The following is a 13,640-nucleotide window of genomic DNA, read 5'->3' as shown; positions in this document are numbered from 1 at the left end:
TCAGTCACAGCCAATGAGGGCGAACCAGCTTCGTTACGCGTCCACCACATCACCCCAATCTCCTGCAGCCAAGTTCACACATCGCTGGGGCTGCGGCCGTGCGCAAGGCTATGCAGTCCGTCCGCACTATAATCTTATCCTTAGGCTTGGGCCAGACAAAACGCTTGGCATTTAGACCAAAAAGTTATATTTTAGTTTTGTCTGAATACAAAACCTTTTTCCACATCTGCAGTATCTAAATGCTTTTTTTTTTTTAAAAAAAACACTATACATTTAAGACGAGTCTTTGAGTAATGGCTTTTTTTTTTGCACCTGTCCATACAGGGCAGCTTTGTGTAGCAACAGATGTGTGTGAGCACTGACTCCCATCACAGACAACTTTTCAGCTTTCTCAAGGTTGTTGTTGGCTTCAGTGACATCCCAAACCAGTTTCCCGACTGCCCTGCTGCTCAGTTTGGGAGGGCGACCTGATCTGGGTTGTGTTTGGATGACATGTGCAGGATAACCAGCACCTAAAAAAAAAATGTATTGTACCTTTCTCTTACTCTGCACCACTCTACCACTTCACCCCCGATATGTCTCAAAAATTCATTGGTCTTCATGGTTGCTTTGTTGGGCCACTGAGTTACAGCTTGGAAGTCTTTATATACCGGAGGGAAATTATCTACAAGTTAAGTCACTTTGATTACACACAAACAATTCCACCAATTTTGGGACATTTCAAATTGATTTGCACCTGAGACAATTTAGGGCTGCAGCAGCAAAGTAATCAAATACTTATGAAATCGGTTTTTTTTTTGAGGGGGGGTGGGGGGGCTCAAATGTATAATTTCTCTGGTAAATTGTAAGCTAATTTGTGAGGCATTCGGTATCTATGCATTTGTTTTCCCATAAATGTGAAGGCCAAGTCTTTACTAGCTGCATACTCCTTAAATTTATTGAATTCTAGTGTTACTGATACATTTCCTGTAACAATTCGGTGTGCTCAGACCTAACCCTATTTTGCTATTTATTGTGGGGGTAATTTAATTTGAAGCCTGTGCAATAGTTCCCCAATTATCACTCCCTGTTTAAGTGATACCCTTACATGTGTTTTGTTAGTGGCATGGTATGAACAGAAAATGTATGTTATTGGCATTTTGAACTGGTTATTTTCAGTGCTACAAAAATAAAACAAACACTAGTGCAAAAAAACGAAAATCAGGTTTATTTGCACATAAGGAACAGTCCCAAACAGTTATAATCTCTGAAGTAGTCTTACAAAATTATAAAACACATACAATGTTGGTAAAATATTTTGCTATGCCAAGGACACCTTGGTTTACAGACTGATTTACTACATATCCAAACAGTTGATGCTAGTTTTATTTATATGTATTTTACAAAGGATCTGTATGTACACATTTCACTTGTATCTGGTCTTTATCTTGTATGATAGTAAGTACTAGGTAGTCCTGAGATTTAGCCCAGGCCAGAACCAGCAACAATCTGCACAGAAATCCACTGGCACCCACAACTTTCAGATCAGAGGGATTACAACAGGTTAATAACACAAATCTATTTCAACACTCGCCCCTCAAGTTTAAATATTGCAGAAGAACGTTCCCAGCAGAAGCTTAAAATCCACCCACTAAACTTCAGAATGTAATTAAACAGATAGTTTTCTTTATTCACTTGCAGCTAATAGGAACACAAACATTTTAATTACAACCTCCCTCCAGTGAATAAAACAGTAAGAAAATTACAAATCTATGTACTAGATGTCTGTAAATCTGTTTCACAAAGCTCCACTACAGGTTCTGCACCAAAACGAGCATCTGCTCCCATGGACTAAAATAGTAGTTAATGCCTAATCGAGTGCATTGAGAAACAGAGCTTGATTAATCAGGTGAAGTACCGACATTGTGTTATCGACATCCTAGCACAAATTTATTGTCTTCTGCTAGGATTGTCTAGAAATGCTAAAATGTATTGGCGAGTGTTATAATGCTGGGGCTACTTTCAGTTATGCATGAAAATATCATCTTAACAGACCAACAATGTGCACAAAAGGAGGAAAAATTTGCTGGGGAAAAAAAAAATTGAAAGCCATTTCTACAAGATTTGGTGTCATTAAAAAAAAAAAAAATTAAGCACGTTTTCTACTCCAGTATCGAGAGTTAATAAAATCATAGTATTCTAAAGAGCATGCTTATTACAAAGAAATGAGGCAAAGATGGATAAAAATCCTTTACTTTTCCTTGTTTTTATTTCAAGTTCTGGGAGCTCACATTATTTTGATAAACGATCCTTTACAAAATTATGCAAAAAGTAAAAGAATGATAAAAGTCTCAATGTGCTTTTCAAAACAATTTGTAACATGCAATTGTTATGCAGCACTATCCTTCTTAGGGGGCGATTTATTACTCAAATCGTCATTTTGCAAGTACACTTGGAACCCGTCAACGCCTTTTTTCTTTCCTGTCTGATTTATGGTCTGATTTATGGTCTCTTTCGCTCCTCGAGGGTCTTTTGCCTGACCGACTACCTTCTGATATGGTCCTCTTGCTGTCGGACCTTGAACTTTTATCCTTGGTTCCTTTGGCGTCTCTGCTACTGACTTTTGAAGACTTGCGAGTCCTGTCTATGCCTGGTGCATCTCTTCGCTTGCGCTCCACACTCCTCCTGCGCTTGTCGTTTCTTACATGCCCTCGCCCTCTGTTCCGACTGGCACTGCTGCTGCTACTACTGCTACTGCTGTCTTGGCTGCTCCCACTGCTACTACTGCTACTTGAATTGCTCTGGCTACTGCTGCTAGAGCTGCTGCCACTGCTGCTTGAACTGGAACTACTGCTAGAGCTACTGCTACGACTTCTGCTCTTGCCCATCTTATTCATAGCCCTACCCCTACTTTTACTTTTTGCTTTGTGTTCTGGGGCTGGTGTCTGGAGCTGCTCTACTTGGATGTCAGACATGTTTACAGCTACCACAGCTGCCTCTTCTTTTTCAGTCACCTGCTCGTGATCCACATTGAATTGGGTATCCAGCTGAGAATGGGGTTCATAATGGGTTGGTGGATGGAACATTAGTTTTAGCTTCAGCGTCTTTTCTTTTCTCTCTGGGGATTCCAGTTCTATTTCAGGCTCAGGTTCCTTTGCATCTTCCTTCTCAGCTTCACCTTTAGAATCATTCTCTGACTGAATCTCGCCCTTCGTCTCACTTTCGCCTTCTCTGTCATTCATGCCATCTACTAATTCTAACACATCAGGCTGGCTGACCTCCATTACCTGCTGATCCTCAACATTTTCTTTGATCTCCTCCTCCTTCGTTTCATCTTCCTCAAGCTCTACTTTTTCTTCCTCCCGACTACCCTGGGACTCAACCTCAACTCTACCTTCTTCCTCAATTTTTTCTTCTCCCTGTTTAGACTCCTCACTGACCTCACCATCTTCTAGAACTATACTCTCCTGTCCCATGTCTACATCCCTTTTACTAGCACTCACTTCCTTCTCTTCCTCCAAGTTATCCTCCATTTCTACATCATTGGGCTGGTTACCTGTCTCCACCTCTCTCTCATGCCGGGCCACCTTACCATCTTCTCGATCCTCCTTTTGTTCTTCCTTCTGTTCTTCTTGCTTCGTCTCTTGTTCTTTTTCTTTCATGGACTGGCGCCTAGGTCTAGCTTCCATTTTGTTTAACTGCTCTGCAAATTCGATACGTCTTCTTTCAAATATTGCTAAAGAGAAAATAAAATTAGGCTATGTGCTGGGTGACATTTTGATAATTTGAGCCCTCATCCAAAAGAGTGAAAGACTACATATCTTAAATCATGTACAATAGCAAGCACATTTTTATTTTGTTCCAGTTAAAAAAAAATATATAAATATAATAAAAAATAAAAACTTCCTGCATCAGACAAAGTAAACAAAAAGTTAGCCAGATTGTGCTCTACAGCGGGACCTTGATTAAACTAAAACATAGCCATGAATAATATAGAGAGATAGAGACTTACTTTACGTCTCTTCACCCACGGGAGAGATGAGATAGGACACACACACACACACGTCTAAATATTAACTTTTACAACAGCTACAAATAAATTGAACCTTCAGCAGCAATGGGCTAACTTTTTAATATGTTCAAATAATTGTGGTGCCATTAAAAAAAAAATGCATCTGTTAAGCAAAATATAGACAGGATGTCAAAATTACTTACCATTCATCTTTTTCTGCGAATCATCGAATAACTTTTGATTTGATGTACACATTCTTCCAGGTTTATAAAACAGGTGAGGTTTTGTTTTAGTTCTTATATATTTTATAATTTTTGTGTTGTGTTCATTCCACTCTTCTTGCTAACATCGGGGGTTGGAGGGGAGGCAAAAAAAAAAAAAAAGTATTTAAAAAAAAAGTATAGAACTTTATTTATTTGGACATTATCCAGTGATGAGCCAATGCAGGACATGGTTTCTTTAATAGAGCTCTGGTTCAGCAGATGTTACCTGGGACTTATCTTGTTTGTAATCTAAACATTTAACAGAATTCCTCTGCCTTTTAAAAGCAGCAATACTGGTTTCGTTTTATTACAGGATTGAAGCATGAGGTCTACAGAGCTGAACAGTGATAACTTCAGTTCCAGGGACCCCCTGCTTACAGAGATACTGATACCCCCTACGGAGGGATGAATCTCTTCAGTTTAAATGTCCCAGTCATGTGGGCCAATAGGAAGCCTCACCAGGTGACATTACAGCTTTCTATTTGCGGGACATTTAAGCACTGCCATTGTTAGGCACGCATTTTCTCTGACTGCAGAGATACCGCACCCCTCTGGAGGAGTCCCCGGAGCTGAAATTAACAATATAGCTTTGAAATCCCCCTGCTTCAATCCTGTAAAATAAAAAAAGTGAAACTCTTATTGCAGCTTTAAGCAATATTTTCACTTTAGTATTTGTGTGCTCTCTGGATTGCATCCTGAAAATTAGACCAATTAAAATGGCTGTAATTGTCCCCATAAAAGTTAATGGAATGATGTTGGAGTAATAAATGGTAATTTTAGTATTTTTCAAATGGCCTGAACTATACAATATTCTTTTCTCTTTTCAAAGTACTATTTCCCCCCCCCCCCCCCCCGCCCTATGCTATGTGGGACTTCCACTGTAAAATAACCATGCACAGCTCCAATCCAGGATAGGTTAATATCCAATGAAATATTACAACAAAGAAAGGCAGCCAAACGCTTAAAAAATAAATACATAATTAAAGGAAGAAGTACAGCTGCAGTAATATAATTTGTAACCACAAACCACCATACTTTTTCAGACACATGATACTGCACTGAAAGTTTCCCAGGAGCTTTATAAAGTAGAGATGAGAAAACACACGATTTTACTCACCAAGTGCGCCAGTTCAACTTTCTGTTCCAGTAGTCGCAGTTCTGTCTGTTTGGCACGTCTCTCATCAAATAGTTCTCTTCTCTCATTCTCTACCTGTTTCTTTTCTTCTTCTGCCTGCACTTCAAGCTTTTGTTCAATTTCTTGACGTCTTTTTTGCTGCAATCAGGACAACATATTTCCGGCAAATGATACAATATACATTTGTTGTTTGATTGACATTGACTAGTCGCTCAGATGTGTAGCTAAGGGGTTATCTAGCGAAACTAAAGAGGACACATATCTGCTAAAGCAGTACTTCTGGTTGTTAGAAAATCTCATTTATTTAACAGACCAGGCTTTAACATTATACTAAAAACCATCAATCGCCTTATTTTATAACTACAAGTCATAGTTTCAGCATAAAACAAAAATCGGACCCCCTCTAGAAACACTTTAAATTAGGATGCAATAAACAGTTGTTACCCTTTCTGTAGCCACATTTGATTCTTGCTTAAACTTTTGAAGGGTACCCATCAACAGGCCAAATATACGCCGATTTCTAGAAGGAAAAAAAAATATATATATATAAATATAAAAGAGTATTATATCCTCATTGCCAATAAGGAAGATGTATGGTAGCATGTTTCAGTGTTAATGGCTGTCTGGAAAGATAATTATATTAAAATATCACTGTGCGAGCATCTTGGCCTTTTACCTTTGTTTTCCTCTCTCATCCACAGTCTGGTCCTGTATAAGATCGCGGCGTGTACGTTCTTTGGAGGTTGCAAAAACCGAGGACTGCAACGCTGGCTACAACGCATACAAACGGGATTAGTTATTGGTGAGAATCGTAGACAAACAGAACATTTGTGCAAGTCAGTATTGAACTTTTTTTTTTAAGACAAGCCTACTTTTTTATCATCTTCATCCTCCGCGTCGCTTTCCTGGCGTGACTCTCTCCTTTGCCGACGCTCCCCGCCCAGCCTGAAATAGCGAAACAAAAACGTATTACCATGCAGAATTGCAGCGAGAATCAAACTAAATGAGCTGTAGTATTTAAGATAGACATCCAATAAATCATCTAGGCCAAAGGTTCCAAACACCAGTCCTCAATGAGCACCAATAGTGCAGGTTTTAAGGCTATTCTCATTAGCACAGCCGGCCGAATCGTTCTGATTGAACAACCTTTGCTCAAGTTGGGGTATACACAAAACCTGCACTGTTGGTGGTCTTTGGAGACGAGTGGGAAACAGCAGGCCTAGAATACATTGTGAGATGATTAGTCTAAAGAACCACAGCAAATCTGCAATGATTATTACTACAAGATCTGAATGAACCTGAAGTCTAGTAAGCACAAATATTACTGGAAGGAGAGACCAGATGCCAGTGGTAATGGGAAATGAATCGAGTCCCTAAAATACCATCAACATTTAGGACATTATAATAACCCAACAGTGAAATGCTTGTCTGAATGCCTGAACTTTAACGTCAACAGCTGCAGCATTACATACTGATAACACCTTTTGCAATGTGCAAGTGCTTAAAACTCAGCGGTTTAACCCATTTGCTTCTAGAAGATTACAACGCACTCAACTGTAAACAAAATAGTTATGAACCGATGTTCGCCATATACCAGATAGACCATGCTCACCTGCTGAGTGCACCTTCAAAGTCTCGATGTTTGGCTGGGGGTCCTCCTCCGCTATCCGAGAGTCCACGCCTAGAAAAGAAGTACTTTTTCACAAGCCACAAACTACTCCATTACAAAATTACAATTACGTTCTGTGATTTGCTCAATGCTCAAGGGACGTTTCTACAATATATTGGGATTCTGAGGACACTTTAAACCCTGCAGCTATTAACGTCGCCTTGTGACGTCCAATTATGCCCGTCTCCTTGCAATTTAAAAAATGCAACGGCCTCTAACTTTAGAAAATAATGGTTTATTTACTAAACATGATCCAGCTGGAATAGAAACCATTTCTTGGGAGGGGTATGTAGGGAGGGGTATGTAGGAAGCGGGAATGTCGCACAGTAAAGGTTTTTTACAGTAATTTTTTGAAGCTCCAGTAGTGCCAAATGCTTGTAACCCATTCTCAAAAATATGCAAGTCCTTCATGGATTTGCAAGATTGTGGCTATAATGAGTACAATATGGAACTGGAGTTCCCATACAACCCCCCTACCACAACAACGTGTGCTCGACTAAAATCTAAATTAAAAAAAACTGCAATAAGAACCTGCAGTAAATTATAAGATGCTTTGCAATAAAAATCCAGGGATTCAAAAGAAACGCGTGAAACAAATAGGGCATGTCTGTATGGGGGGAAACAATGTAGATCTTAAAGTGCAATATAAAAACATTATATAACCAAGTATTTACATTGATTGCACTGTAATTTACTGCTGTCACATGAACATTTAAATGACCTTCATTATACCATGTAAAACACTCATTAAAAAGTGGAAGTTTTGCATATTTGTTATTGTTGAAAGATCTTTAGAATACTGGAGAGTAAGTCTTATCTGACTTCAAAGTTTCCCTCGCCCCACTTTGTTAAAATTTGCTCTAAAAATTATATATTGTATTTCTACAAAAGGAGCCCCAAATCTAAATGAATATGGCTGCTACGCCCTTCTCATTTACTGACATCAGTAGAGCCTTAGACAAAATTAAGAAGACCCTTTTATTGTGCATGAAAAACAGCCCTGTTGTGGAGAAAGGGAGAATAAACAGGATGGTCACATGAACACTACTGTGGACCTTTTAATATAAAAGCAAAGACAGCTAAGAAAAATATATAATAAAAGGTTGGTAATCTGCTTTAAAGAACATCACATTAAGTTCACGTTTAAAAAATAGGTAATATTAGAGGGAAGTGAATTTTTAGCATGTCTACTGCATCTCAACCACATGAAGCAATGCAGCAGAACACAACGTTTCTAAACCCGTAACCCTGCTGTTTTGATCCATTTTTTTTCAGGATGGGCAGAGGAGGCAGAAATTCCCAGAGTTGAACTGAGCTATTTCCCACTCTCTGTTGCTCCCCCTCGTTACCATCCAAAAAAGGAAGAAGGAGGTGTCCACATGAAAAAGAAAAACCTTGGGTTAATTGAAGACTTCAAATGAGTGCTACGGTTGAAAACACCATTTAGCTGAAGTGATTCGTGCTCTTAAAAGCACCATCTGGATGCCTAACTACTAACCAACTTGTGGTAGTAGACCTGATCTTTTCCAGTGGAAAGACAACCCATGGTAATTACAAAAATAATCAGGATGTGAAGGAGCTTCATACCTTAGCAAGATGCCACCACGGCCTCTACCTCCAATCACACCAGGGCCTGAGATGGTCAGTCGTCTTGCAAGTGCAGGCCTGTAAACAGAATGAGAGCAATTAGAGACTTTTTTGTGCGTTATCCTCTCGACAGTTCAGTGGGTTTATGCCCATGTGTATACAACTGTGTGCATACATTGATTTCCATACAAGCAGATTAATTTAAGTATGTTATGATACCTAATAGGGACCAACATCCTCTAAAAGCTATAGCAACCTGCAGAACAACAAATCAACATTTCTCCAGGACAGTCACTAACTGATCTATACAATCTCACAACCCAATGCTTTTGCTCATTTACGGCAGACACTACCAGTAACTATATACAAAATATGGAGGTATGTATTCTCTGCTTCTGGGTAAATCGCTAGGAATTAAACTACCGACGCTTTTAAAGTGTTTGTTACATTGTAATAACCATCAGGGCTAATGCAGCATTACATGTTTTGTTTTTTTTAAACATAGGTATGAAGCAGAGGATGAGGATGGAGCTCCTATCGGCACCCCCTCCCAAAGCTTCTCAGGAAGAAGGGGGTCCCAGGAGCTGAAATTAACGCGGTTCAGCTCTGAAGACCCGGCCTCAAACCTACTTTATATAAATATATATTTTTTAAAGTGTCCCCAGGAGTGCTGTTAAGGAAACCACTTCCCCAAAACAGCAATCCAGGGAAAGCGAGTAAAAACAGTCTATGCTTAAGCATGCACGTAACTTCTATACTCCAGGTAATCAGTGAGGGTAATCTTACACAGTCCTGAAATGTGCAGCGAGATGCCCATCTTCTTTAACACCAATAAAAGGAATTTCACATTTTCAAAAAGCAACAACTACTTAATACCATTTAGTAAATAATTTCAGAGTATTGAAAAAGAATCTAACAGCAGATAGGAAAATTGTCTGTGGGCCAAATAGTTTATCTGTTGTAAAACCAAATACACCATTTCATTTCTTGCTTTCAAATTTGTGATAGACCCGTTTTATCACAAGCCTTTTATAACTCCCTTATTATATTAATCACAAACACCTCTGATGCCAAAGCATATGTAATTTCAAACGTGCATGTAGAAAAAACAAATAATTTGTTAAAGAAAATCAGCATGTTGTTCAAATAAACAAAAGATATTTAGCATATTTGCAAATAAGGCCTGTAATATAGAGCGTGTGCGCGCGTCAATGAGAATTGCTTGTGTGAGGCTGAAGTTGCTATATTACAAGCCTAAGTCATATGTACCTTTAAATAACTGACAGTAGAAGCTATTCAACTTGTCAAGTTTATTTAACCAATATCTCGATAAATAAGACGTGCCCAGCCCAACCTTTACCCCAACGTAGAATCCTAACTTCAATATACCAGCCTAGCCCACATCCTAACCAGCATTATCAGTCCTAAACATCTAGTGGAAAATAGTTGCCAGCTAAATAAGGTGGAGGGCAGAGGTCAGAGCCAGTTGCTGGATAAACACTTGCATCCCTTAAAGGTGCAGGAAAACAACAAAAGAAACAAAGAACAGTAATAAGTGATTAAATTCTGATGCAATTTAAAGATAAAATAGTAAGCATCTTACATGGGCACCGTTTTGGAAAGGTTTGCAAAAAGCATACATTGTGATTCAGGATTTAAAAGTACTTTTATGAATGCATGTATTTGTATAGTGCCATCCATGTACACAACACTGCCCAGTAGTAAGGAGACCGAAAAAATAAGACTGAATGAGAATAGGTGCTACCGAGAAAAGAAAAAACCATGAAAAGAAGTCCTTCATCTGAAGAGCTTAACTATTTACGTACCAATGTTCAAAAGTAAACAGTGTCATTAAAGGCTCTTACTGGGGGATATAGTCAGACCTGACAAAGGATAGTTCTACCATCTATCCTGTCACCAAAGCACGCCGTCTAGGGGTGACGTTTAACCCCCTTTCCTGTTCCATTTACAGCATAGCTAAAAATGTGTTGCTTCTTCCTCAGCAATATTGCAAAGATTCGACCTTATATCTGTCAAGCTACGGCTAAAACACTAATGCATGCCCCTATCCTCTACCATCTGGATTATTGTAACAAACATCCTTTCATTTCTATAGCAGGTTTTAGCCCACCTCCCAAGGAGTGCAAGATTCTGTAACTTTCCTGTTTGTGATAATGTGTTGCCAATATATAACGCAGTTTGAGCTGTAAATTGTAACTATGTTACCTTAGTACAGTATAGATACATTGTAGCTGTCGAGTTACACTGACTGAAGCAGCCATTATGCTCAATCAGGATTTTTCTATATTTATAACCGAAGCACCAAACGATTGCCAGCTAAGGTAATGTAGAATTTTACATTTTCACATGCTTTACATATATACAAAATATACAAATAATGGGGGGGCAGGGAGCGAGATATAGTATTGCTGCATTAAAAATCACTCAAGACTTATGGCTACTGTCCAACACCTACACTGTGGCCAGGCACTGCCATCTACTGCACCTACTGTCTCTTAGGTCTCGGCCATGCTCCCTGCTGGCGTGCTGAGGCGCAGGGAAAGCGGGTGCTTTCCCTGGCCTTGCGGTTTCTTACCGCGGCCTTGCGGTTGCTTACCGCGGCCTTGCGGTTGCTTACCGCACGCGCTGTCAGTGGGCCGTCAGGGGGCAGGCCGGGGGCGGGCGGGCCAGTGACGTCACGGAGCTGGTTCGTCCTCATTGGGCGAACCGCTCACGTGACCGGCCTGTTGCGCCGGCAAGCGAGGGAATTTTTAATTCCCCTAAGACCTGCGCTTCCGCACGCTTGTGGAAGCGCAGGTGAGCCCCTACTAAAGCCGCTCTAATTGCGGCTGTAGGGGCTCAGTGCTGACGCGCGCTTCCGCCAGCAAGCAAGGAACATGGCAGAGGCCCAAGTCTCCCATCATACCACTTTGATTGTAAGATCCCCGGGTCAAGGTTTTCCTTTTGTCTGATCTTATTTATTGTACTATAATTTCCTATACTATATTAATCTCTTGTAAAGCTCTATGTGCAGCTCTGGGAGCTATATAAAAGACATACATACAATGCATAGGCAAAATGGAGTACAAAAAAGGGAAAACTGAAAGCAAGAGGGAGTTGCTTTAACCCATTCACTGCCCTCATTTACTGATCCTGTGACACCACCCTCGCCCCAGGCAGAAGGTAAGAAACGATACAAAAACCAATAGAGTAATATTGGTATAATAGCAAATTACACTGCTCCAAGTATATCTCTATCCAGCAGCTGGATTAATAAAGGACTTTGTCAGCCTTCTTTAACCAGCAGCAGATTAATTAAAAGACTTGATCAGATTAATCCAAACCTGCCAACCTTAGTGCAATATACAATCCTTACCCGCCTAATATACCAGCCAAACCCTAGCCTTAACCTCAATTACACATGTCTCACTTTTACCCTACTTCCAATATGCCAGCCTAGCCCCCTAATCAGCACTAAAACCTAATCATATTGGAGAAAATCACAACCTGAATAAGACGGGGGAGTTTATACAGGCAACTGCAGGTTAAAGAGACGTCCTCAAATAATAGGGGGTCTCAACATCTTCGCCCTGCTCTCGTGCATCCCACTTTCATTATGCATTGATATTTATATAGCATCAGTTGTTCAGCACCTTCCAATGGGAGAAATTAGCCCGTGTCGAGATGAAACAATAAATATTTTTTATCATTGACACTTTCCGTTCATCTCCCATGCCAAATACACTAGTCCTCGAAAAGATGGCATGAAGTAGTCAACACTGCAGCAGCTAAACCAAGAGCAGCGGTGCTGCTGGGGCTACCGGGGAACCCTGCCACGCACTGCAAACCAACGGGGGGGGGGGGGAGCAAATATTGGCGACAGAAGCCAGCCCATAGAGAAAAAGGGGCCAGTCAAAGGGTTAACCGGAGGGGCCAGTCACAGGGTTAATAGACGCGGCCAGTCAAAGGGTTAATGGAGCGGAACTGGCCGCAGAAAGAGGCCTACACACCACAGCTCTCCCTGCGCGTGCCCAAGCCATGCGGCGCCGGCCTGTCCCGGAACCCACAGCCGTGAGCCCGGCTCTCAGGCCCCGCCGCACACGCGTCTCCTCACCTGGTATCGTTCGGGTCCCGGCCGGTCAGTTTCCGGATGTTCTCGTCCACGTTTTTCAGGCTCTCCTTCGCCTTCTCCAGCTGCTCCTGCAGGGTGCGCACCACCGCCGCCATCTTGTTCGCCTCACTTCGCGCGAGGAAAACACTTCCGGGGCTGGAAGGGAGCGCCTCGGCTGACCTCTGTTTGGCGCTTCACGGGGGCGGAAGTAACGTAGGCAGAGGTAGTTCGAAAAGGCTAGAGAGCGTTATCCAATTAGATTGAAGACACGGGGTTAAAGGGGGTGGTTACAGAAAAAGAGGCGCAGGGTACTGCTGGGTTAGGAGGATTAAAGCTGCAGTTCAGTCAATATCCTGCATGTGTGGTTTTTTTAATAAATCAGTTCTGTACTGTGAGAAAATACTTGTAGCATTTTCTTTTTTTTAAAAAAACAAATTTGAAAGACAATTTTTTATGTATTCTAATGTAACGAGCATTTTTGTTTCTATAGCAACCCTTTAGAAAAGCACAACCCTTTACTTTAATGTAACAGGCTCTGGCACACCCCTTTGTGAGTCCTGCCCCCACCACAGCCGTGCACGTGCATGAGCATGGAGCACAAATGTATCAGGCATTGCCTGGTCACATGATCTTCCCCCAGAACTGACAGCAGCAGCAGAAAAGGAGTAGCTCAGAATTAATTAATTAATTAAACCTTATTCCATTGCACGTGTGTAGTTAATGTTAAATATTAACAACTCATTTAAAATCAGATCTGTATATATCATACTGTAAACAATATGTATATTTAATTTTGTGTGAATGTGTACAATTCAATGTGTGTATTATTATAATTAATAATGGCTTGTTCTTGTACAGTATAGCGCTTCTAGTTTTACATAGCA

The 13,640-nt window shown here is 40.7% G+C and overlaps 1 protein-coding gene across 1 annotated transcript; it reads right to left on the bottom strand.

Annotated features, from left to right (window-relative positions):
- Positions 1–1,184: 1,184 nt before the first annotated feature.
- Positions 1,185–12,916, bottom strand: PNN (pinin, desmosome associated protein). Its single transcript, XM_075614331.1, has 9 exons — positions 12,760–12,916; positions 8,646–8,723; positions 7,002–7,070; positions 6,262–6,334; positions 6,066–6,160; positions 5,834–5,909; positions 5,372–5,527; positions 4,195–4,333; positions 1,185–3,715 (listed from the first exon to the last, which is right to left on the bottom strand). The coding sequence occupies exons 1-9, from the start codon at positions 12,870–12,872 to the stop codon at positions 2,442–2,444; spliced, it is 2,073 nt and encodes a 690-aa protein (XP_075470446.1). The 5' UTR covers positions 12,873–12,916; the 3' UTR covers positions 1,185–2,441.
- Positions 12,917–13,640: the final 724 nt, after the last annotated feature.

The sequence above is a fragment of the Ascaphus truei genome, chromosome 9 (genome assembly GCF_040206685.1).
Source record: "Ascaphus truei isolate aAscTru1 chromosome 9, aAscTru1.hap1, whole genome shotgun sequence".
NCBI lineage: Eukaryota > Metazoa > Chordata > Amphibia > Anura > Ascaphidae > Ascaphus > Ascaphus truei.
The sequence above is the reverse complement of the archived record's forward strand: the minus strand, read 5'-3'. Positions and strand labels throughout refer to the sequence as shown.